General features: G+C 52.3%; 1 protein-coding gene across 2 annotated transcripts in view; it reads right to left on the bottom strand.

The window, feature by feature from the left end:
- Nucleotides 1–23,260: 23,260 nt before the first annotated feature.
- The window catches only part of CLEC18C (C-type lectin domain family 18 member C), a 31,080-nt gene continuing 27,829 nt past the window's right edge, over nt 23,261–26,511 (bottom strand). For both annotated transcript variants that reach the window (XM_078848069.1, XM_073307189.2), the window contains one exon: nt 23,261–24,730. In XM_078848069.1, the coding sequence (XP_078704195.1) occupies nt 24,693–24,730 (38 nt within the window). In that variant the 3' untranslated portion in view covers nt 23,261–24,692. The remainder of the gene's footprint in view (nt 24,731–26,511) is intronic.

Below are 26,511 nucleotides of genomic sequence, written 5' to 3'. Positions count from 1 at the left end.
CAGGCAGGAGGGGGGGCCAAGGACACCTAGGCCTAGTGCAAGGGGGCTTCATCGACACTCGTGGTCTTCCATCCCCTCGAGTTACCTAGTGGCCATGCCCCAGTGTTCCCAACAACTCCCCCCTTTGAGAACACTCAACAGCCTTGGCTCTGAGTTTTCTCACTTGGGCTACTTATTTCTTTACAATATGACTTTGCATAAGCACTTTGTGATAGCCCTGAAGAGAATGACTTATTAACTTTTGCAAAAGGGCCCTGACACATGATACCGCACAGCATAATACCAGTAATACAAGCAATACAGGAAAGAGAAATTTCAATAGCAGGCTAAATAAACCACCAAGCCAAGATGACAAACCCCAGCCTGAAAACAAGGTTTACAACCAATCGTTCTCTGGGGCAGTATAGGCAACCTGTGCTCCGGCTCGGGCATGGGCCTCAGCCTGTACCACCTTTTCATAGATCTCATAATGCTCCCGATATGCACAATTTGAAAATACCAATACAAAGAATAACAATGTTACCCAATTAATTATTACCAGAGTCTTCCCAACCCAAGGTCTCCAATACCTGGGTGGGCCCATTTTAGCATTAAGGTGCCCGCTATTTGTGTCTTTTAAACAATAGCTTTAGCCCGAGATCGTCACTAGATGAGGAGTCAGCAGGTTGGACGGTCCACTGTTCTGCTGACGAGGGGGCGGGTACTGCCTTCAGACGAGAGTGATGGATCCAGTTCTTGTGTCCCTCGATCTTTGCCGCTGTATGGGAGATCAGCAGGACGGTATAGGGTTCTTTCCACTTTTCCTGGAGAGGCTCGTCTTTCCAGGTGCGAACAAGCACAGAGTCACCGGGCTGTAAGGAGTGAACAGGAGAGTCCAAGGGGAGAGGCTGGGAATCCTTGGTATACCTGTGAAGAGACAAGAGAACAGCAGACAGGGAACATATACACTGTGACAAAAAACCATTACCCAACTCCCATTCCCCTGACAGAACCGGGGTGCCATTCATGGGCCATGCCCTTCCAAACATAATTTCAAAGGGACTGAGCCCTAATCTACCCTTTGGGAGAACGCGGATACGGAGTAGGACGAGGGGCAAAGCATCAGGCCATCGCAGTGAGGCTTCTTGGCACACTTTTGAGAGATGCCGTTTAAGGGTCTGATTGGTCCGCTCCACTACCCCACTGGCTTGCGGTCTCCAGGGCGTATGGAGTTTCCAGGGGATCTGTAAGGCATGTGAGATGCTTTGAATGATTTTTGACGTGAAGTGTGTCCCGTTGTCAGATTCCATTCACAGGGGGAGTCCAAAGCAAGGAATGATTTCCCTAACAAACTTGAGGGCCACTGTCCTGGCAGTGCAGTTACGGCATGGGAAGGCTTCTGGCCATCCGCTGAACCAATCCACTATAACAAGGAGATATTTGAACCCTTGGGTCCGGGGAAACTCAGTAAAGTCTATTTGCCACACTTGTCCGGGGCCCGGAGTGGGTTCTAGGGCAGCTGGTGGCACAGGATGTCCCGGTCGGGGGTTATTCTTTTGGCAGACTAAGCAGTCCGCTTGTACCTGGGCAGCCAGGGGTCGGAGTCCGGAAGTGATAAAGTATTTTCCCATTAGCTGGATAAGTGCTTCCCTGCCAGCATGAGTGGTTTGATGTAGTTTCTGCAGCACTGGCCGGATTAGGCCCTTTGGTAAGAGGACCTTCCCTTCTGGGGAATGGAGCCATCCCTCCTTTTCCCGGAGACTGAGTTTGTCGGTTAGCTGTCTCTCCTCCCCAGAGTACTGAGGGGTTGGAAGCTCCCCTACTGATGGGATAAGGGCATGCATATGGGCGTTCTCAGTCTGAGGGGATGGCAGGGTGGCAGCATGCTTAGCCTCTCTATCTGCCCGGGCGTTACCTCTGGCCACATCTTGATCCTCCCTTTGATGGGCTTTACAGGGTACCACCGCCACTTCCGAGCGGAGTTGTACGGCTTCTAGGAGCCGGAGGATTTGGGGCCCGTACTTGACTGAGGAGCCTTGGGCTGTCAGCATTCCCCTTTGCTTCCATAGGCCAGCATGAGCATGCAGCACACCAAAAGCATACTTTGAATCAGTAAAAATGTTGACCCGCTTTCCTTTTGACAGTTCAAGTGCACGGGTCAGGGCTATTAGTTCGGCAAGCTGGGCAGAGGTCCCAGCAGGCAAACCTTCAGCTTCCACAGTGTCATGGAGGGTCACAACAGCATAACCCGCCCTCCTTTGCCCATCTATTACAGTACTGCTACCATCAGTGTACCACTCATAATCTGCATTTGGGAGGGGTGCATCCTTTAAATCCGGACGGCTGGAGTACTGGACATCTGTGATCTCTAAACAGTCATGTTTCTGTTCCTCTGTTTCTGGCAAGAGAGTGGCTGGGTTAAGGGAGGGGCAAGGCTGTAGGGTGACTTCAGAGCTCTCTAACAGCTTAGCCTGATACCGAGCAATCCGAGCCTGGGTGAGCCAAAGCCCTCCCTTTGCAGCCAATAAGGCTCGGACCATATGGGGAGTATAGATTTGCATAACCCCTCCCAATGTTAGCTTCTCCGCTTCCTCAAGCACTAGGGCAGTAGCTGCGGGCCCGTAAACATGCCGGACAACCCTTTGCAACCTGATCCAATTGCTTAGAAAAATAAGCCACAGGACGCTTCCATGCTCCTAACAGCTGTGTAAGCACTCCTAGGGCCACCCCCCTTCGTTCATGTACATACAACTGAAACGGCTTAGAGAGATCTGGCAGGCCCAGAGCCGGGGCTTCCATCAATTTTCTTTTCAGGATTTTAAATGCCCTGTCAGCCTCTGGGGTCCAATAGAAAGGGTCATGATCTGCTCCTTTTACACAGTCGTACAGGAGTTTAGCCCACAGTCCAAACTCTGGGATCCATATCCTGCAAAAGCCTGCCATACCCAGAAATGCCCTGAGCCGCTTACAATTATTTGGAGAGGAACTTGACAGATAGATTCCTTTCTTTTTTTTCGCTTGAACGCTGACGCTCCCCTTGCCTTAGCTGTAACCCGATCCCTCTCCACCTCAGACAACAGGGTTCTCAGGAGGATATTACAGTCGTCTCAATCGGCTTGTGACTACTGAGGCACCCCTCAAAGACTGAAATAAACCTGCTTGGGTTTGTTGAGAATTCCCCAGCCTGTGTTTTAAAAGCTGCTAAGTCTATTGGATTGAATGGCACATGGGTGTAAACTTGCATAGTGGTAGCCTGACGTCCATCTGCCCCTGGGCAAGCCACAACAGTCTCGGTAAGCAAAGGATAGAGTCCCACCGAGGGGGCAATCTCTGTAACCCGAGGCATCCTACCCTTATAAGGTGGGGGTGTGGGGGCCGAAGGGGACACCGGCTCTGCCATTACAGTGGGGGTGGGGGTCTGGGGACTAACATCAGCTACTACCGAACCAGTTGGAGTCAGATTACAGCGCTGTAAAATATCTGGTCGAGTACATAAAGTCAGAAACAAATGCGCATACATATGTTCATTCCATTTACCCATTCACTGACAAAACAAAACTAATTGGAGGATCGTGTTGTAATTAATTGACCCTCCTGGTGGCCACCACTCCTGGTCCTCTAGTTGATATTGAGGCCAGTCAACTGTACAGAATCGTTTTAATTGGCTCTTAATCATCGGATCCGCACCAAATACCTTCCAGTTTGCTAGAATGCACTCTAGGGGCGTACACCGTGCCCTAACCTCTGAGCTCTGTCCCTGTCCCATACCTACAGGGTAACTCTGGGCGTCCCCAGGTTCCAACAGAGCATATAATCCGGATTTTAAAAGGTTCCTACCGTATCCAAGGGACCGGTTCTTCACCACCGTCCTGCAGCTGCTGCTCCCCCACGTCTAAGGGACCGGTTCTTCACCGCCGTCCACAACAGCTTCTCCACTATATGAGTGCGTTGCACCGTTGTGCCCTCTGGGGTCGATCAAATCGCGTCTCCTCCGAGGCCCCCAATGAACTCACCGGTGCGCGCTGGGCGTCGGTTCTCGCCGCAATCCTCGACCTCCAGGAGGGGTCCGGGCAAGGCTAAATTGCAGCCTCGAGGCCCACCCAGGGACGCCAAAAGCTGTTGCCGGCACCCAGTGCCGAGAGGCTGAACAACAGCTGGAGTGGTTCGTTACCCGGTGTGCTACACCCAATAATCACAACGGGGTGGAGAAGCAGAAAAGTTTATTTGCAGCTGCAAAAAGGTACAGGGAGAATAAAATCTCAAATCCTGCACAACAGAGCAGGAAGTTACACAGGCTTTTATACATCCTTTTTCCCAGCATACTTATCCAATAGCAAGCTGCTCCAAGTATCCATATAGCCAGCCAATCCAGTTCCCAGCTAGTTCCCTGATTCTCTGTATCATTTGTTAAACTATACATAAAGCTGCTTTATTCAGCATTGTTCTTCCATATCTGCCCTGTTTAGCCTTGCTTAGTTTCAGGCAGTCTGACTCTGCAACATACTGTTGCAGACTCTCAGCATAACTGCTGTGTGTGCCTCCAGGCGGGGGGGCCAAGGACACTTGGGCCTAGTATGCAGAGCTGCTGCGAGTGCCTCCAGGCAGGAGGGGGGGCCAAGGACACCTGGGCCTAGTGCAAGGGGGCTTCATTGACACTCGTGGTCTTCCATCCCCTCGAGTTACCTAGTGGCCATGCCCCAGTGTTCCCAACACATGAGTGCTCCCAGAGCCACTCATGAATCACACAGAGAAAAGCACCACCCAAATTCCCCCAGTTTCCAGCACTGCACCTCAGGAATATACCATCTAAACAAGACGAGCCGTGCAAACATATTAATTGGTTCACCACTTCATCACTGAAAAGTGGATGTACACCAGCCTTTGCAACCCTGAGCAGATTTACCACACACTTCAAGCAAACTCACTGGTTAAGGTAAACATTAAAGAAGTTTATTGATTACAAAAGATGGCTTTTAAGTGACTATAAGTGATAGGCAAAAAGTCAGAAGTTACCAAAATAAAATAAAATATAAGCACGCGGTCTAAACTCTCAACCCTATTAGACTGGGCAACATTTAGATTAAGCAGTTTTTCTCACCCCACTGGATATTGCAGTCTTTAATATACAGGTTTGTCCCATAAACCTGGGCCAGTCTCCTCTTCTGGAGTCTTCAGTCTTCTCCTCTGAGTGTCCTTGTTGCTTGCAGCATAGGTGGGGGCAGGAGAAGACCAAGCATGGGGCCCCTGTGTTCTGTTTTATACCCTTAGTCCCTTGTGCTTGGAGAACACAAGTCCAGGCATGTCTGGTGGGCATTGCTGAGTCCCCAGGCAAGGCTGAGCAATTCCCTGGGCCCTGGTGTGGCCTCATGCAGGTGAGTCATTGAATTGTAGCTCCCTTGCTAGACAATGGCCGTTGATGGTTGTTTGACACCCAGCTCTGGTGTTGGTTACTTTTCTTGCTGTTGTCTCTGGGGAGCTAATATCTGCCCAATTCCCCAACTTACAGCATGTTTTACTGACAACCATACAACACAATCTCATAACTTCATTTGCACTAATGGTACACATATTTAGATAGAACAGTGGATTTCAGCAGTTCATAACATAATTTCCCCTGATACCTCTCATGGCCTGCTGTATATGCAAGATCACAATTATGTATAAATGAGAAATATGGGGGTTACAGGACGCTCCCCCAAGATATAGAATGTCACAGGGTCATCACAGAAGAACGTTGAAACTTGAACTGCATCAGTCCAAGGGAAGGGAGGACACTGATTCTTTGGATTGTCTACACTACAGATACAACCATGACAAGGGACCGAGCTAGAGCCAGGCTGTTTCTGGACAATGCTAAGGAGTTGCTTCTTCTCCCAAAGTACCTCTCACCCGTGCTTCCATCTGTAAAGGCCATGAGCTTTCTCCAACCCCTGTTGTTGGAGTCAATGGATGCTGTGTATTTTAGTGAGCACTTCTTTTCTAAGCAGTGCTGGAATGATCAATCTCTCCTTGAAGTACAAGTGGCCTCTTTATTAATTACTTCCCTAGATAGCCAACATGATCTCAATCTGTTGTCTCGCTCTGCTGTCTCTGTGGGCAAACTGGGTCTCCGTGTCTGTATGAATTTCTGCTAACTAGCCTTCAGATCCCTCGGCAAGACCCACTACTTCCATGAGGTCTACAAGAAATTAGCCAGATAACAATAAATAGCTGGAGGGGCAGGATATGGGATATGATTTATTTAGTAGTATTTTTTTTAAAGCACAGTATATAAAAATTGTACGTTTTTGGCCATATCGTGCAAACACACACGCTTAACTTTATGTAGGTGAGCAGTCCCAATAGAGTCAATGGCACTACTCATATGAGTAAACGTAAGCACCTGGGTGTCTGCAGCATTGGGTTGTATCTCTTCCCCCACCCATTATAAGTTGCCTGTTTTCGTAGGCGCTGATCCTGCAATGGACGAAGTGTGGGCAGACTGTTGTGCCATTGTGCTCTTTGTTGTAGGATTGATGCTTCGGATGTAAGCTCTTTGGACTGGGGAACATCTCTTCCTTGGGGTATCTGGCTGGTGTCTAGTACATTGTGGGTGCAGCCAGCATTTATTTATTACCATTGTCAAGAAAAGTCAGATATGTCACTATCACTTTGCGGTCCTGTTGGTCTGACTGTCATGCCAAGGGCATTGTACTGTACCTACGTATTGAGATGTACTGGCTAAACAGCAAACTACTGTTCCCATCCAACCCTCTCTCTGCTGTGCTCTAACCATCCAGGGTGGATATGCTGAAACATCCCCTTTCCCTGACCAATAGGTGGAACAGGTAGAAATTCTGTGGAGGACCCAGACCCAGGAAATAACTTGGCACTTGTGGAAGCAGCAGCCCCATGGAAACCAGGAGCAGCAGAGGAAGCTGAATGCAGGGCAGAGTGTGGGGAGGAAACCTGTTCAGAGCTGGCAGGAGCTGGGGAAACTCATGAGAACAGACAGTGACTGGTGGTCACTGCAACCAGGCTGAGATCTGGGCAGAATCTGCGGGGAAGCAGCGCAGAGGGGCCCAAAGGAGATACAGCACAAGCCGAGTTTGGCCAAATTCCAGAGTTAATCAGGAAAAAGGCATTCTTATTCTGGACTAAGAGTGTTCACACTGAGTTATTCTGGAATAGCAATTCCAGAATAACTCAGTGTAGACAAGCCCTACGTCTGTGTGAAGCAGCCAGACTCTGTTGCCAGCCTCTCTTTTACAATCTGGGCATGGTGTCACAGTGGCCATTTGGTAACTGGTTAAGTCAAATCATAATATTTAAAAACTGGCAATCAGTGTTTTTATTAACTGCTTAAATGCAAGTCTGCACCTAGCTCCCCAGTGCCAGACAAGGTCATTTCCCAGCAATACCCTCTGGGAGGTGGGCCCTGATCCCACAAACACTTACACAAGTGCTGAACATTAAGCCTGTGAGGTGTCCTGTTGACTTCAGTGGGCTACTACAGGCTTAGAGGTAAGCATGCACCCAAGTACTTGCAGGAGAAGAGGCTCAAGTGACCACAGAGAGTTGAAATGTATTTTGCCAAATAGTGTCTCTCCCTTAGAGCTCTGCAGTTCGGCTTTACATTGTGGAATGGGCATTTCAACAATGGTTTTCTATCTGGGTCGGCAATTAAACCATCTTTGTTCAATCTCTTTCCCATGTAGATTGTCAGCTCTTCGAGGCAGATCTTTAGTTGGTGTCAACTGTCATAGCGCCATCATGGATATAATCTGCCACTAGACAGGAAGCTCTTTGGGGCATGGGCCATATCTGGTGTGTGTGTACAGTGCCTAGTATAATGGAGCTAGAGCCCTCGGTGCTACCACAATAATAACAAGACCATAATGTTTATTGTGCCAATATTTAACTAATTGAATGTTATGTCTCTTTCTCTTCATTACACAATGTGCCTAAGTCTTTGACTGTGCTCTGTAATGTTCATAGTTAAAATTAAAATGTCGTCGGTTATAACTTCACCAGCTTGTAACCCATTCCAGATCTGTGCATCTACTCTTTCAAATACCTCCGGGTCAAAGCTAATGCCAAAAGGCATTCCTTTACATTTCTAACAACCCAGTGGTGGTGGGGTAAAAGTCATCAGCTTAGTGTTTCTCTCCTCTCATTTAACTTAGTGTCAAAATGCACTAATACCAAAAATGTTTTGCCTCTCAGAGTTTAGCTGCCACTTCAAGAGTTTCCATGGGACAAAGTTCCTATTTGATGGCTTTACTGAAATCACATGGATCAACGACTCTCTATCCTGTATTTGGCCCTTTGGTCATGAATGCTCCCAGAGCCACTCATGAATCACACAGAGAAAGGCACCAGCCAAATCCCCCCAGCTCTGAGCACTCTACCTCGGGAATATGCCGTCTTGCACTGCATAAGATGAGCAATGCAGATTTATTAATTGGTTCACCACTTCATCAATGGAAAGTGGACATACACCTGCCTTTGCAAAACATGAGCAGATTTGCCCCACACTTCACAGAAACTTACTGGTAAAGGATAAACAGTAAAACAAATTTATTGACTACAAAAGATAGATTTTAAGTGACTACAAGTGATAGGCAAAAAGTCAGAGTTAGTAACCAACAGAAATAAAATATAAGCGCGCAGTCTAAACTCTCAACCCTATTAGACTGGGCAACAGCTAGACTTAGCAGTTTTTCTCACCCCACTGGATATTGCAATTCATAGTACACATATTTCACCCCTGAGGCCAGTCCCCTCAATTTGGTTTTATATCCTCAGTCCATGTCCACAACACAAGTCCAGGCATGTCTGGGTGGGCATTGCTGAGTCTCCAGGCAAGGTTGACCAATTCCCCTGGTGTGGCCTCCTGCAGGTGAGTCATTGCATTGTAGCTCCCTTGCTGGACAATGATTGTGGATGGGTGGATTGACACCCTACCCGGGTGTTGGTTACTTTCCTTCCTGTTGCCTCTAGGGAGCTAATATCTGGCTGATTCCGCAACTTACAGCATGATTTAGTGACCACCATACAACTCAATTCTCATAACTCCATATGCATTAATGATACACATATATGAATAGAGAAATGACTTTCAGCAGATCTTAACCTTTCCCTGATATCTTACAAGGCATGCTCTATATGTAAGATCACGATTACATGAAAATGAGGAATATGAGGGTTACAGTACGCTCCTCCAAGGTAGAGAATGTCACAGCCATTCTTGGCTGTAACTGGGCAATGCACCTTCTGCACACAATCTTTTCTATTGTGTGTATGGCATATTTGACACAATGCTGGGCAGTTCCTCAGCTTGTGTCCTCAAGTATATCAGGGGTCTAAGAGTCTTTGCCTCTCTTTTGTTTCCCCTCATTTCTAGTGTTCTGTTTTTTACCTGCTACCACATGGACTGGCTGCTCGCTCTGTCCCTGGTCACTTAGGGCCCAAATCTTCATCTCACCAATTGCACTGGCTCTGGTGCAGGTAATGGTTTAAATCAGCTTCCTGCAGCAGCAGTCTGTCCCTTGCTTGGGCCCCAAATGATTCTGTTCAAGTTTTTATTCTGGGCACCATGGTAAGTGGGCACCTTCCAGGGGTGCATGAAGCAATGTGACTAACTCCTGTCATATATAGGTCTCTCTTTTCTCCCATCCTCTCCACAGAGGGAAATTTATCTGATACATATTGTTATGATAGTGGCTACCAGATGGTGCTGTCTTACAGTTCTTTTTCTTTATATGTGAGATGTGAGTAAGTTTTAGTCTTGGACGGAATACTGTGCTATTGTTAGTTTTGTGATGGGGCTTTTTTGGGGGGAGCTGTGGCAAGCAGCAGGGCAACTTGCTCTCTGCTTTAAGTGGACTAGAGTCAGTTCTTGAGACAGCGTTGCTCCCTGCTGACTAAGCACGGGTGTTAGCATAGCTACATTCATGCCACTATTGCATCATCTCATTTACATAGCCTCTCCCATCCTGTTGATATGACACCAATTCTTACAAGCAACAGGAGAAGTGGGGGCTATGAGCCACAGACCCGGGGTGGGGAACCTGCTCTTGTTTTCCTGTCTCAGTAATAAATGCTCCTTGTGCAAGGAGCACATTGATCCTGAGGATCTTGCCCCCCAGCTGTCTGCCCGGATCTTGGCTTGCTGATTCCCAGGGAACCTGGTGACTCTGACACAGATAACTGCCCCAAGTCAGTTGTGTAGAGCTAGGGGATTGGAAGGCAACAAATGAAGCCATGCCGGGGTGGGGGGAGGAGTTTCACACTCTGTGTATAGAAGGCTCAACTGAGCAGGACACAAAAAATAAAATTGAAAAGGAAAAAGAAGATTAAATGAAAAGCTACTGGGGCTTTCTGAGGAGGAGGGGCGGCGGCGGGGGGTCCATCTTCACCAGGCGCAATCTGAGTTAATAATGCCAAGAGCTCTCAGCTGACTTTTCAGGGCTAGCTTTGGGCAGCAGCATTCCTGGCTGGCCAGATGGGGCAGGGAAGGAACAGACTGTACTAAATGCAGCCAGAGAACTCTTGCTCTGCTGGGGAACTCTCAGGATCTCCCCCGCCAGGCTTTCCAAGGTGAAAAGATGATCAAGGTGGGAGACCCACGAGAAGAAGGGGTGAGCAGAGAGGTCAGGGAGGCTGTGGGCAGGGACAGGCTGCCATGAAGCTGGCCTGGCTTTGTTATCAGAAAAAGGGGGGCTGTATCCCCTGGAAATCCACAGCCATGAGACAAGCAGCCTGTTGTGGTGCGTGAGCCTGTGAAATGCAGCTTGGGTAGAAGGCTGGGTGCTGCGTCAGGCAATGGAAACTCCCTGCTCTAGGTCACCAGTTCCAAGCCAGCCTGTGCCAGCCTCCCTGGAAACAACTCATCAGGTGAGCACTGCTTAACGACAAGAAGTTCCTGGCCTCAGTGCCGTTGTGGCCAAGTGAGACTGCAGGACAGGATTGGGACCATGCCTTGTGTGGATCACGGCTGAGAAAGCCAAATGCAGGACAGCCTGATAAAACAAAGCAGGGCAGTTACCCCCAAAACTGGCAGTTATTCTAACATTAGTGTTCACCGAGCTAGTAACAAAAGTGAACTCCTGTACCACCACACTGGTTAACAAGAAGTTAACCACAGTCTTCTTAGGCATTCCAGCCCCTGCCACCACCCAGACAGCTGGTCTTTATGATGAGAGGTTAGTGAAAACCAGATTCATCATACATAAAGTCCTTCTAATCCCAAAGGATCAGCCACTCCCCTAGGTCAATATATATACTTTAGATCAGCAATTCTCAAACCGTGGGTTGGGACCCCATTTTAATGAGGTCGCCAGGGCCGGCTTAGACTTGCTGGGGCCCAGGGCTGAGGCCAAAGCTGAAGCCCAAGCCCCACTGCTTGGGGCCAAAGCCGAAGCCCAAGGACTTCAGCCCTGGGTGGTAGGGCTCAGGTTACAGGCTCCCTGCCTGGGGCTGAAACCTTTGGGCTTTGGCTTTGCCTCCCCCACCTCCACACATCTGGGGTGGCAGGGCTCAGGCAAGCTTGGGTTTCATCCCCACTCCTGGGGTCATGTAGTAATTTTTGTTGTCAGAAGGGGGTTGCGGTGCAATGAAGTTTGAGACCCCTGCTTTAGATATTACCAAATCCCAGGCTGCAGCCAATTCCTTTAGTAAAACTATAACTAAAGGTTTATTAATAAAAAGAGAGTTATTAAATGGCTAAAGAAATCATGTATGTTACAAGAGATTTCAGAGTCTGTAGGTCAGGATAATAGCGGTAAGTCAGATTCAATGGTGATACATGAATATAAACAGGATAATCACTCTTAACAGACTATAACTTTTCCACCGAACCCTTACATGATGCACTTTGTACAAGACTTACTGCAATTTTGTAACGAGGGTGATTGCATTAGTGTAACTAGTTCTTTTCCTTTTTATACAGCATCACAAGGTACCTGAGACACTTGTGTTGCTGCTGTCCTGGGATAGAAACTTTCACTCTTCCTCCCGGTTAGACTCACTGCGAGATGGTTAGAAAACAAATTGCTTGATGATCTGTGACTTCTTCATTGGAGCCGAAATGGAGTGGTGTGGCCTGAGGTTCTGAGTGTGTTTTTCCCTGTCTCTGTATTCAGCGCCTCAGCCAGGGAAGTCACTGAGGTGTGCCAGGTTTGATTGCAGCAGGTGGAAGCACCCGTCTGCAGATGTCTCTTCTGCTGGCGTGTGATGCTTCCGAGGAGACAGCCAACTCTGGAAACAAGTTACAGCCTCTCTCTGAGCTCTGCAATTCGTTATTCCACTGAGGGAAAGTTGCTCAGTCACCTCTGAGGCTAGAGAGAAAACGGAAACAGAGCGGAATGGAAGCGGTGACCTGCATCACCGTTTTGCACCAAAATCCATTCTCCTAGGCACCTGGATGCTCCTTCGCGCAAGTCACTATCACAGGCACCGTGGCGTGTGTGTGTGAGTGTGTGTGTGTGTGAGAGAGAGAGAGAGTTGTCTATATTCCTCTGATAAATACCACCTGTATACTGTCACCTGCTGTTCAGCGTGTACTAACCCTGGACTGCCCGTGGCTGATCTACAATGGGGTGAGAGTCTTCTAGATTTCCAAAGCACTGCACAATCACTAACTCCTTCGCCCTATCAGCCATTCCGATGCGGTTGGTAAGGATCATTCTCACCATTTTACAGAAGGAGGAAACTGAGGCATGGAGGTGAAATGACTTGCTCAAGGCAGCCAGGAATGGAACCCTGGAGTCCTTGCTGCCAGGCCATGCTGATCTCCTTGCGTTAGGTTCAGCTGCATTTAGACTGAGGGGTGGGACGGGTCTCACCTTCAGTCCAGCTCTACTTGGGGTCATTAAACCTTCCTGATTTCATGAAACCTTTCTTATTTTGACAGGACATCTAAAGACGTGATGGTAAAAGCCACAGGGCCAAATCATGTGGTCTTTGCTCAGGCAAAACCCCCATGCCCTGCCTGGGGATGCCCCCTCCATATGGCCGAGGGACTGGAATCTATCCCTGGTTTTACAGGGAGCCCAGTACCTGACTGGGCAAAACTCTGGGAGTCCAGACAGTGCTGTGTGGATACCCAGGCCATGCAGACATGGTGAAAGCCCGCAGCTTGAGAGTCTCACTGCTCCCAACGCAGCGAACTTCTCTCACAGAGGGGCAGGTGTGTTACAGAGCTAATCCTATAGAAGGGGGGTTTGTCTAGACGAGGGCAGTTTCCCACATCAGTGGAGTTACACAGCTATAAACCCTTAATGTAGATGCTCTAGACCAGTGGTATCCAACCTTTTTAAGCACAAGATCACTTTTTGAATTTAAATGGAACCCAGGATCTAGCTCAAAGAAAATGTAGAAATAACAATAATCACACATACCCAAACACCCTTGCCCTGTCCCTGCCCTGAGGCCACGCCCTGCCCTGCCCCTTCTCTGCAGCCCCGCCCCACTCACTACATTCCCCCCACCTTCTCTCACTTTTACTGGGCTGGAGCAGGGGGTTGGGGTTCGGGAGGGGGTTTGGGCTCTGGGCTGGGGCCGAAGCATTTGGAGTGTGGGAGGGGTACCGGGCTGAGCCTGGGGCAGGAGGCTGGGGTGCAGGAGGCGTTTCAGGGTGTGGGCTCTGGGAGAGAGTTTGGGTGCAGGAGGGTGCTAGCTCTGGGAGGGGGCTCAGGACTCTGACAAAGGGTTGGGGTGCAGGGTGCAGGCTCTGGGAAGGGGCTGGGGCAGGGGGTTGGGGTGCAGGAGGGGTGCAGGATGCGGGCTCTGGGAGGGGGTGAGGTGAGGGAGGGGCTGTGGGGTGCAGGAGGGGGCTCAGGACTGAGGCTGGGAGTTGGGGTGCAGGAGGGGGTGCAGGTTCTGGGAAGGAGTTGGGGTGCAGGAGGGGGTTCAGGGCTGGGGCAAGGGGTTGGGGTGCAAGAGGGGTTTGGGGTGTGGGCTCTGGCCGGGTGCCACTTACCTCAGGCGGCTCCCGGGAGGTGGCGTAGTGGGGCTAAGGCAGGCTCCCTGCCTGCCCTGGCCCCACCCCACTCCCAGAAGCAGCTGGCATGTCCGGCTGTGGCTCCTAGTGGGGGAGAGGCAGGTGGTTTCGCATGTTGCCCCCACCCACAGGCACAACCCCCGCAGCTCCCATTGGCTGCAGTTCTCCATTCCCGGCCAATGGGAGCTGCGGAGGTGGTGCCTGTAGGCGAGGGCAGCCCATGGAGACCCCCCAGATTGTCTGGGAAGATAGGACTCACGTTACACTTCCCTCTCCAGCAGTAATTTTCCAGGCTCTTTTTGCCTTGTGCACTGCTATGGGGATGTGCAGGGAGGCAGACTCTGGGAACCTACCTGTGGGCTCGGGCTCCTCTGGTGATTCATCCTGTTATCAGGTGCTATGGTGGTATGAGGGTGCAGTATACTCATTGCTGAGATGGAGCCATGAGTATACTGCAAGCAAGCTCCATCCAAGATACAAGAGGGCCTGGAGCTTCTCTCAGGGGCAGAGGGAATGAGGATCTTGGACAGAGAGGTCCTGTAGGAGAACTGTATGATCAGCCAAGTTTTGGTGAATTTCATATGATATTATTATGTTATTATTACAGAGACTCTATGGATATGGGGAAAGCGATGGACGTGATATTCCTTGACTTTAGCAAAACTTTTGACATGGTCTCCCACAGCATTCTTGCCAGCAAGTTAAAGAAGTATGGGCTGGATGAATGGACTATAAGGTGGATAGAAAGCTGGCTAGATCATCGGGCTCAACGGGTAGTGATCAATGGCTCCATGTCTAGTTGGCAGCCGGTATGAAGCGAGTGCCCCAAGGGTCAGTCCTGGGGCCAGCTTTGTTCAACATCTTCATTAATCAGCTTCCTGCAGCAGTCTGTCCCTTGCTTGGGCCCCAAATGATTCTGTTCAAGTTTTTATTCTGGGCACCATGGTAAGTGACCACCTTCCAGGTGTGCATGAAGCAATGATCTGGATGGTGGGATGGATTGCACCCTCAGCAAGTTTGCTGATAACACTCTACTGGGGGAAGATACGCTGGAGGGTAGGGATAGGGTCCAGAGTGACCTAGACAAATTTCAGGATTGGGTTAAAAGAAATCTGATGAGGTTCACCAAGGACAAGTGTAGAGTTCTGCACTTAGGAAGGAAGAATCCCATGCACTGTTACAGGCTGGGGACCGACTGGCTAAGCGGCAATTCTGCAGAAAAGGACTGGGGATTACAGTGGACGAGAAGCTGGAGATGAGTCAGCAGTGTGCCCTTGTTGCCAAGAAGGCCAATGGCATTTTGGGATGTATACGTAGGGGCATTGCCAGCAGATCAAGGGACGTGATTATTCCCCTCTATTCAGCACTGGTGAGGCCACATCTGGAGTATTGCGTCCGGTTTTGGGCCCCCCTCCTCTGACTCTGAGCCAGTAACAGCAACCAGGATACAGGCTTCGTCATGATGCAGGGCCTAGTGGGTGAGAAGGAGCAAACATCCTGGAGAACAAGGGTGGGGGAAGTGATTGGTCATGGCAGGTTTCTTGATGGCTCTTCCCAGAGAGTGGCATGAATTATTTATCGTTACTAGTTACAGTAGTGCCTGGAGCCCTGACCAAGCTCAGGGCCCGTAGTGCCAGGTGCTGCACAGAGAGACACACCCTGCCCTGAAGGGCTTAAAACTTAAATAGAGCAGCAGTGGGAGGGGATACTGAGGTATCGAGTGGGGCAGCGACTTGCTCAAGGTCACCCAGCAGACCAGTGGCAAATCTGGTCTCCTGAGTCCCAGTCCAGTGCCCTAATCACTAGCCAGCAGCCTGTGGGCTCTTGCACCCGCGTGGCTGGTGAGGATGTCATTGAGTGTGGCTGGCGCTGCACGTGGCAGGCTGACTGTGCCTTCGGGTACTGCAGGATCATAGAATCATAGAATATCAGGGTTGGAAGGGACCTCTGGAGGTCATCTAGTCCAACCCCCTGCTCAAAAGCAGGACCAATCCCCAACTAAATCATCCCAGCCAGGGCTTTCTCAAGCCTGACCTTAAAAACCTCGCAGGAAGAAGATTCCACCACCTCCCTAGGTAACCCGTTCCAGTGCTTCACCACCCTCCTCGTGAAATAGTGTTTCCTAATGTCCAACCTAAACCTCCCCCACTGCAACTTGAGACCATTACTCCTTGTTCTGTCAGCTGCCACCACTGAGGACAGTCTAGATCCCTTGGTTAGTAAAGTCAAGTCCTTCCCTACTGCCTCTTGCTTGACTTGCAGCTCGGATGCTGCAGCTGCTGCGGTGGTGCTGGTGGAAGAGGCCTCTGGTAAGGGCAGAAGCCTGCTCACACTGGCCCTGGCTGTGCATGGAAATCACTAGACAAGCTCTAACCCACTAGCTCCTCTGCAAGGTCCCAGCGTGTGAAAGCAGAGGCCAGGCCAGGCATAACCAGTGCAGCAAATCCTTCCCTGCTCATGCACAGGAGTTGCAAGGACACCGAAGGAAGATAAGGGTTTATCTTTGCTTTGGTCTGTCTCCAAGCCGAGGCTGCCAGCGTCTGAGCTGTCAGACTGCCGCTGCTTGTTTCTACTGCATGTCCTTTCTGCTACCACCACAGGATAACTGAGCTGCCCCATGGCTGACAGTGGCAGCAGCGATCGCCCGTCTAACCAGCTCCAGGCTGAACTCATTGGGGTGGCAGCAGGATCGCCCATCACCAGGGCCCCCAAGCATCCTACCAACGGCAGATTGCCCCATGGCCCGCTTGCTATTTATTTCTGATTATAGAGCACCAAGGCTGCTCAGGGATCTTTATGACAGAGAGTCAGATACATCCCGTGCCCTGAAGATTTTATAGTCTCAGTGAAAATGAGAACAGCTGGAGCAAGGCTGTGTGGGGTGGGGGAAGGGCTGGGCTAAAGGACAGTGGGATTATTGTGCAGTTATTTGGGAGGCTAATTCACATGTCAAGAGAGTAACAAAGGTGAGGGTTGTTTGTTGCACAACTGTTTTAAATTATTTCAGGGTATGTGTGTGTTTGTGCACAGTTCCCTTGTAATGAATAGATTATTACTCAAGCCACATTTGAACTCAAATGGATAAATCTCCAAAACCCATGGCCTGAAAGCCAGCTGATTCCAAGAGAATTCTCCTGGAGGAGGAAGTGTGTTCTGAGGGTCAGGCAGAGACTTGGGAGCCTTGACTGGGAGGAATACCTCAGTGGTTTGAGCATTAGCTTGCTAAACCCAGGGTTGTGAGTTCAGTCCTTGAGAGGGCCATTTGGGGCAAAAATTGGGGATTGGTCCTCCCAAGGTCCCTTCCAACCCTCATATGATTCTATGACTTCTGTCACAGGCTCCCTGGTGACCCTGGCAAGTCACTGAATCTTCCTCTGCCTCAGTTTTGCCTCTGTAAAATGGAAGTGATAAAGCTGATGTGCTTTGCAGGAGTGCTGGCAATGAATGCCTGTAAAGAAATGCTTCTGGGCCTCATTTGTGCCTTGCTATCATAAGTGAGGTACACACATGAGATGGAATGTTCTCCCAAATTGAAATTAGGGAACTACAAAAGGTTTTTGAGGCCACTCCCTGCAGTGGGATTGTATGTTGCCCCTCACCATTCTGGAGACGCACACAATCTCTTAAACAAAGAGAATCTTATTTCCTTATCTTCTGTCCTCAGATCTGGAGGAGCCTAGGCCCATGAGGGTTGGAAGATCCCTCTGACTTCCACAGCAGGATCTGGACACCTTGTTCCAGAGCCTGAAGCTGTGCCTATAAACAGCCTCAGGAGGGAAGAGATGACAGCACAGGAGGGAACGCTTCACAACCACTGCAGAACAAAGGACTGGAAAACAGATGCCTGCACAGAGCATGATGGAAGGAGGAGCCAGAAGATCAAATGTACACGCTAAAGCTGGAGGTGGAGAATCAAGCCTGCTCCTGCAGGGCCCCAGCAGAGGTGTTTTCTCCAGACCCAAAGAGCAGCCATGTGCTTTCAGTCTGAATGACAGTTGTCACTGATAGGAAAGTCTCACTGAGAGAGCACAGTGTGTACATCTCCACCACCATGCTGCATTAACTCTGCCTCACTACATGGCAGGGAGGCAGACCCCCCCCTTCCCATAGCAGATCAACGCAGTGAAAACAAAACCAGGACAGTTCCATGCACTGCCATTAATGCTTTCACGGGCCTCAGCTTAGCCACTGTCCCAGGCAGGGCCTTGCTAAGGCACCGGGGCCTGTCACTGCTCTTCACTCCCACCCCTACCTCAGTCACATCCAGTGACTCTGTTTCCCTTCTCTCTTCTCCACCCAGCTCCAATGACTCGCCCTCTGGTGCTTCCCCAGCACACGGCTTCTTTCTCCTGCTGTCTTTCTGACCCTCCAGCGCTGAGCTGTATTCTTGTGCCTGGCTAATAAACATGCATGTTCCTAAAAGCAAGGGCTGGTGCCCCAGCTCATCCTCGTGCTACTGCTGATGTCCCAACGGGCCACGAGAGAAGTAGGCCGTGCTGGCTCGGCGCGGCAGTATTCTTAGACTGACAAGACTCTAAAATAAGTAGAAATTTCTCAAGCCACAAACGCCTTTAATTCAGCTGCTGCTGCAAAAGGCAGAACAAAGCCATTCAGCCCATACTTACCATGTATTGACTGAGACAATGTCCCACCAATAGAAATGACCTGAGATTCATTAGCTACCCCCTCCAGCCTATAAAAATAACCCACAGACCCAATGAAACAGACTCTCCACTGCATAAAGCATGTCTGACTCTCTGGAGCAATGACGGGAGAGATGTACCGGGGCATCCCATAGCGCAGTGACTCAGTTTCCCCGTCTGCAAACGGGAGATAATGAGATGCGCCCTCCCTAATAAAGTGCTTAGGAATTTTCTGCTGCAAAGCGGTTGGTAATTCTTCTTGCCATGGCAGCTCCTGTCCATGCAGGGCCATGTCAGGCAATGGGCCTCCGGTCACCCTCATTCCCACAGCCTGCCCCCTGGGGAGCAGCCCCCTGGCTTGCACACATGCTGTGCAACATGCTACAGTCTCCTTGGAGACGGCCCTAATGTCATTGGCTTTGTGCCTCAGTAAACTGCGCCCCTCCCCCTCGTACCTTCCTCCCCCATTTGCCTCCAAGTGAGATAGTTGAAATGTTGCCTCCTCTGTGACGAAGCGGGACTGTTCTTAATGTTTCCTCTGAATACTGTAGGGGTGCCTCAGTTTCCCCTGTGCAGTTCGTAAGTCTCTAGGTGGTGGGATAAGGGGGTGTGATTGTTGCAGAGCACAGGGCCAGGGAACGTAAATGGCTGACACTCTTCTCCTGGCAACTGATGGCCTGGGCCCTTCCCGCCCTGCAAGGTGAGAGCTAAAGGGTTGGAGAACAAAGGAATCTGGTGACCTCCTGGCCCCGGGAAAGGGACAAAGCCCAGAGGAGGAGGGGCTGGAGGGGGAGTCAGTTTGGGGGCTGGCTGGGGACCTGGAGTGAAGTGCAGACGTGGTTGTCTGGCTCACTGCCCCCCAAAATGGACCCAGCTGAGGGGTCCTGTTCTCTGTACCTACAAGCTCTGTTTTAGACCGTGTTCCTGTCACCTAATAAACCTCTGTTTTACTGGCTGGCTAAGAGTCACATCTGACTGTGAAGTTGGGGGGTAGGACCCTCTGGCTTCCCCACAACCCCGCCTGGGTGGACTCACTGTGGGAAGTGCACGGAGGGGCAGAGGATGCTGAATGCTCCAAGGTCAGACCCAGGAAGGTGGAGGGTGGGATAGCTCAGTGGTTTGAGCATTGGCCTGCTAAACCCAGGGTTGTGAGTTCAATCCTTGAGGGGGCCATTTAGGGATCTGGGGCAAAAATTGGGGATTGGTCCTGCTTTGAGCGATTGGACGAGATGACCTCCTGCGGTCCCTTCCAACCCTGAGATTCTGTGATTCTAAGCCATGTGAGCATCTTGCCTTGGAGACAGTCTGCTCACAGAGAGGAGACTTCACCAGAGTCCTGACTGGCTTCATAGGGAGCCGTTCCAGAGCATCACCCAGGGACTCCATGACATCGTTCAATCAGAGTCTGGCTTAATTACCCAGGGGAGCCGGGGTGGGCAGGGCCCCAGGAATCCCAGTGACCCCATCAACTTCTGGGGATTTGGAGAGTGGAAAGCATCCCATCCTTCCCATCACACGGCAGAGGACTCCTGAAATGTCCTGGCCATGTGGCCAGGGCCCAGGTGGCTGACATGAACATCTGGGCTCTGACATCAGCCCCTGGCCTGCAGGGCCATGGAGTGGCTATGTCTATGAGTATCAGATCAGGGAATGTGCTCCATCCTCAGGGCCACTGCACCATGGCCTCCCTGCCCCCCAAGATGGACCTGACTGAGGGGTCCTGTTCTCTGTTCTCCTGTACCCACAAGCTCAGTTTTAGACCACGTTCCTGTCGTCTAATAAACCTTCTGTTTTACTGGCTGGCTAAGACTCATGTCTGACTGCAGAATTGGGGTGCAGGACCCTCTGGCTTCCCCAGGACCCCGCCTGTGTGGACTCGCTGCGGGAAGCACATGGTGTGGAAGGGGATGCCGGATACTCCGAGGTCAGACCTAGGAAGGTGGAAGCTGTGGAAGCTTCTTGCCCTGGCATCAGTCTGCTCAGAGAGAGGAGGCTCCCCCAGAGTCCTGCCTGGCTTTGTATGGATTAGTTCCAGAGCGTCGCCCCGGGGACTCCGTGACAGGGCCCAAGGATCTGGGAACGCAGTGTGGCTGTGAACACTGGGGAGCCGGAGGTGCTGGCCCTGAAGAGGGGAATGGGAAGAACGGTGGTACCTTTATATGGTTCCTGTGGGTTTGTTGAGAATGGTTTTACTGCCCAGGTTTGGGGGGATTCCTGCACTGGTGCGTGTGAATAGATTATACCCCGAGGTGGGCTTTGTATCCGGCACTGGGTGGCTGCACTGGGCCCCGTGAGTCCTTCCATAGCACCAGGAGTGTCGGCCAGGGGTGTGGGGAGAGAGGAAGAAGGCAGAGAGGGATGTGGATCAGGTTCATGGGTGACCCTGCCCCAGCCGCGGCCCCTCGGCATCCTGTGGTGTTTGGAGAGCCCAGGCTGTGCCGTGGGGAGTTGGGAGGGGGCAGCCTATGATGCTCAGTGTGGAAGAAGGACAAACAAGCTGGGCTGTTTCCGTGATCTGGTGGCCCAGCTTGTCCTCGGGCAGCAGCTCCCACCCCAAACTACCCACAGCTTGTCAGAGCAGCGGCTGGGCATAACCTCTCTGGGGCATCCCCCCACCTTGGGGCGCTCTGGGTGTTGCCCCCAGGCCGTCGGTGCGTCGCGCTCACACCGGTCAGCCACTCCCTGCCCCTCCAGCTCAGTCCATGACCACAGCTGGGCGGGGCCGTGTCCCTGCCTGGAGAATCACCTCAGTTCTCACCATGGGGGCCAGGGGAACTGACAGCAAGGGCTATGGGGGGTTGCGGGGTGGGCCATGCCAGCCCTTGTTCTCAATCCCCAAGGGCAGGGAGGAGCCTCTCCTCCCCCAAGTGTTCCCCAGAGATCCAGCCTCTGGGCCCAGCACTGCCTAGCTCCCTGCCCAGATGATGCAGCATCATGGAAATGACAGAGAGTGAATTGTGAATTAACGTTTGTGCAGCGCGTTCTAAATGGGGAAGTGCTGGTGTTCGCAGAGTCCTTGCAGAGATGCAGGGGGCAGCCTGGCTGCAGGGGGGCTGGCACCTGCTGGAAGGGAGAAGAGCTGAGGGGCAGCCACTGGCGATGAAGAAGGAGAAGAGCAATACAGAAATGGTTCCTAAGCACCGGAGTGGGGGGCAGGTTGGGACTCCAGAGGCTGCCAGAGCCAGCCCCACAACTCCAGCTGTGCAAATAACTGATTTTCCTCTCTGCTGACTGTCCCAAAAACTGGGGGGAGGGGGACCCAAAATGGAACTTGCGGGGGGGGGGGGAGAAGCAGCAGTTGTTTCAGTCCAAACAAAATGTTTCATTTATTTCATGAACCTTTTCAAAGGGTTTTAATTTTTTGTAATAACATTGAAGGAAATTTCATCTAAAAAGCATGTTGACGCGGGGGAGATGCTGTGACGTTTTTGGCAATTTTTGCCAAGGGCTTGGGGCTTTTCCCCGGGCTGATTCAGCAGGTTCACTGGGTATTTGCCAAACAGTTCGGTTGGCCTGAAGCTGCATTTTTCAGAGGGGAAAAACGTTTCAGATGAAAAAAATTTCCCCTGACTTTACCCACAACATCATCATATACATGCTTACTCCCCGGGATCCTAGCCCCGGGCAGTGAGCCAGGCACTGGACTGGCCTCATGCTGATGTCACAGTTAGCTCCCTTCACGGGGCCTGTAGCAAACATTCTAACCCAGGGCTGGGGGCTCATCAGTGCTTTGTTAGGCTAGAGAATGGGCTAGAGGGTTTAGTGTGGTTTTTTTTAATTGAGCTTTCGGCCCTTTCCTGCTTAGAAATAGTGGGGTGACAGGGTTAGCTTGGCCGGAGGAGCTGCTGGCTGTCCCTGGGGATATGCAGTGTGTGCGGGGAATCTCTCCCAAAACAGCCTCTCCAAAACGTTCCTGAGGCAGTGAGTGCAGTGGCTGGTGGCAAACACCGGGGGTTTTAAATTCTTCAACCATGAGCTCCTGGGGCTGAGGCTGTCTCAGTTGTGTGTATGTACAGCACCTTGCACCATTGCCTGATCCTAGACACCCCCACCCAGTGCTAATAACTAAAACTCGTCTTTCCCTCCCTCCCTCATTTACACTAGCTCCCCAGTTGCCCGCGCGTCTTCCTGGCCAGACAGGCTCTGAATTTCCAGTATAAAACCCAAGCAGAGCCCCTCCAACCCACAGCAGCAGAAAATGGCCCAAGCCCCCTTGCTTTCTTTTACTTTGCAGGGCACTAACAATCTCCCAGCTGGACTGTCGAACTGAGGTCTGCTGCGCTCTGGAGCCCTCCCATTCATCAGGGAGGCCCAGTTCTTACCCAAATATTCCCTGGGACCCTGGCCACACACAGCTCTTTGCAGAGCGGTTCCTTGCCCATCTAGGACAGACATGGTGCAGGACAGCAGCTTAGGGGGAAGGAGAGTGGACTGGGATGGCAGGCAGGAGGGGGAGCCCTGTCCCAGCGTAGAATGCCAGTGGGAAGTAGTAGGAGAGATGACTGCAGCTGGGAGCAGGGGACAGGCTGAGGAGGGCCCCTGGCTTTTGCTTTCACCACTCCCCATTTTTCTCCTCCTTTTGCCCCATGCCCAGGAGGGTGGCTCCCAGCCACTCACCCGGGACAGCCCCGCAGCTGGAGAAAGGGACATGAGCAGCAGGAGGGACAGACAGCTTTATTAGAACAGCCCCAGCTCTCAAACTGCGGGAAGAGTTCGTGTCACTGTCCTAGACAGAGCCCGGGCCGGAGCGCATGCTATATAGGGCGAAAGGGGAGAGGCATAGCTCAGTGGTTTGAGCATTGGCCTGCTAAACCCAGGGTTGTGAGTTCAATCCTTGAGGGGGCCATTTAGGGATCTGGGGCAAAAATTGGGGATTGGTCCTGCTTTGAGCAGGGGGTTGGACTAGATACCTCCTGAGGTCCCTTCCAACCCTGATATTCTGTGATTGTATGAAAGAACAGGCCTGAACACTAGGCCTACGGGTGCTCAGAGCCCTGCTCTGCTAGGTTCGCGGGTTGGTACCGGAGCTAGATGGCTTCTTTAGTGCTGAGCCGTGGTGGCACTGACTGGCACAGCAAAGGGGCATGGGGCCGAGAACGCCGCATGCTGCACCTGCCTGCCCGGGGAAGGCTGCCTCCTACAGCCAAGCCGCAGTGGGACGGCCCTGGCTAGCAACTGGACACCGAGTCCTAGACCAAGTAGGCACATCTGCCTTCTTCGCAGGGCACGTCTCAGCTGTGATTCCTGGGGCCCCAGCACCCCCCTTGTACCCCACAGCCCTGGCCAAGCACCGCTGGCTCTAGGTGGGACAGTCACCCTCTTGCTGTGCACCACTCAGCTCCCCAGCCCACACCTGCCAGAGCGGACGCAGAGTCCACTAAGCCGGCCCTATTCCGTATCAGGGCCGCAGAGCTACGGACTGGGGGTAACCACTGGGGGGACCCTGCTCCCTCTGGCACAGCCGGGAGAAGCGAGGGGCTCCCCGCGCTGATGTGCCATCACACCCCGGAGGAAGGGAGTGGGGACACGAAGCAGCTGCCCCGCCCCAGCGGTCACATGTGAGGGAGGGGCTATTTTACAGGAGCTCGGGGCTGTTCCATGGACAAGGGGCTAGGATGCACCCCAGAGACCCCCACCTGGCTCGACTGCGATGGCTCTGGTGGAGTCAGGCCCCCGGGGCAGCTGTGCGGGTTGATCTGGCCCCGCCACCCCCCTGCTCCGGCCTGGAAGGGCAGCCTGGGAAGCACTCTCTCCCTGAGTGCTCGGCAGGTCCTGGTGCCACCTCTGGGCCCCGGCCCTCAGGGAGGGGTGTCAGCGTGGCTGGGATGGGCGGAGTGCCCAGGGGGTCCTGTAGAGCAGTGGTACTCAAAGGGGTGGTCCGCGGACTGGTGCTGGTCCGCGAGCCATCGGCTGCTGGTCTGTGCGCACGCTGGGAAAATAATTGCCGGTCCCCTCCATCAGATAGCTTGAGAAGCGCTGGGCTCTAGGACCTGGCAGAACAGTAGCAGCGGATTCTTTCTCTCAAGCCGTAGGTGGGCTGGAGGTGATGCTGCGCCCACAACTCAGCAGCAGGAAGTTGTGCAGGCTCAGGGCTGTGGCTGCCACAGGGAGATGTGCTTCTGAGCTGCAAAGGATCACAGCCAGCATTAGTGCTACCCAGCCAGGCTCGGGCACCGCAGCCCACTGCCAGCCAGGCAGGCCCCATAGGGAAAAAATCCCCAGAGCAATACAGGGTGATCCACCCCGGCAGGTCATAAGCACCAAAACACAGATCCTTACTAGGTGAGCCAGAGGGCTAACTCCATGAGCTAACAGCAATAGTAAGCTGTTATCCTTTGTGTGCACTAGCCACTAGAGGAGACACAATGCACACATTACCTCTAGATCGGGGATTCTCAAACTTCATTGCACCATGACTCCCGTCTGACAACAAAAATTACTCATGACCCCAGGAGGGGGGACCAAAGCCTGAGCCTGCCCGAGCCCTGCCGTGTCATGTGTGTGTGTGGGGGGGGGGGCAAAGCCCGAGCCCCACCACCCCGGGGGGAGGGGGGTTGTAGTGGGGTTGTCACCTACTCCTGCCTAAAAGGGCTTAAAACAGCCCTGGGAGAAGGCTGGGGCAGGGGAAAAGCTGGTTGGAGGAGCAGCCTCAGCTGGGGCCACGCCCCAGACAGACCCAGTGGGCCCTATAAAAGCCAGAGAAGCCAGGAGCTGAGAGGACTTTCCCTCTGGCTTGCTAAGGGAAAAGGGCCTGGCTGCCTGGAAGCTGAGAGAGGACCTGAGGTGGAGCAGGGCTGGGGGAAGGCCAGAGGAGCTGGGGAGCTTCGGCCTGGAAACCCCCCAGGCTGCAGGCCTAGTGGAAGGCCAAATAGGTACTGGGGGCAGCCCAAGGGTTAGGCAGAGGCAGCAAGTCCAAACCCCTCTTGCCTGTGATGAATGGCGCTTAGGCTGCAGTTGGCCTCAGGGAATGGGGGCTAGGTGATGACTGGCAGTGGCCAGAGACTGAGGTGAGGTTGTGGGCTCCCTGGGGAGGGGAGACCCAGATCTGTTCAGGGTTCTGCAGGTGGTAGCACCCTGGCGTGAAAGGGGGCACCGGGGTCCGGGAGGGACTTGGGGGGCCAGTGGCAAGCAGGACACTGGCCTGCAGAGGGCGCTCTGGAGGCTGGAACACTAATTCCCTGGATGACCAGCAGAAGGTGCCGGAGGGGTGAGTCTCACACCGCTACAGAGGAAAAGCCAAAGCTCAAGGGCTGCAGCCCCAGGCAGGGGGTCTGTAACCTGTGCCCCGCTGCCCGGGACTTAAGCCCTCAAACTTTGGTCCCGAGCAGTGGGGCTCAGGCTTTGGCCCTGGGCCCCAGCAAGTCTAAGCCAGCCCTGGTGATCCCATTACAATGGGGTCCTGACCCACAGTTTGAGAACCTCTGCCCTAGATAAAATGGTAATTGGGGACTATGTAGCTAGCGCACACAGGGTATGTAATGGGGACTGACCGGGCAGGTGTGTGCCAGCCGGCACCCAGGCACACTTGCCCTCCTGGGAACCAGCCTTAGACCTGGGCAACGTGCATCAGTTCCCATGGCACAATTCAGATCCAGAAAATGGTTGTTTTAAAACTTTGAAATGAATTGTTGGTGAATAAGGTGCTGGGCAGAGGCCCGGTGCCAGCCCCAGCAGGCCTGTTAACCAGACTGGGCACAGGAAGGGCAGCAGCCATGCAAACTACTTCCATGCTGCCTGGCCACCATGCCTCACCCTTATCTTGCAAGGACCAACTCTAAGGGTAAGAGACGGCTCATTCTCTGCTGAGACCACTAACCAGAGTGCAGCCCTTGGTTACCCAGGCCTGGAATAGCTGGGGGCTGCAGGTCAGGGATGAGGGGCATCAGCAGATCTGTGTGGGCTGGA

Source organism: Lepidochelys kempii, chromosome 12, assembly GCF_965140285.1.
Source record: "Lepidochelys kempii isolate rLepKem1 chromosome 12, rLepKem1.hap1, whole genome shotgun sequence".
Lineage (NCBI taxonomy): Eukaryota > Metazoa > Chordata > Testudines > Cheloniidae > Lepidochelys > Lepidochelys kempii.
Note: the sequence above shows the minus strand (reverse complement) of the source record. Positions and strands in the feature narration are given on the sequence as shown.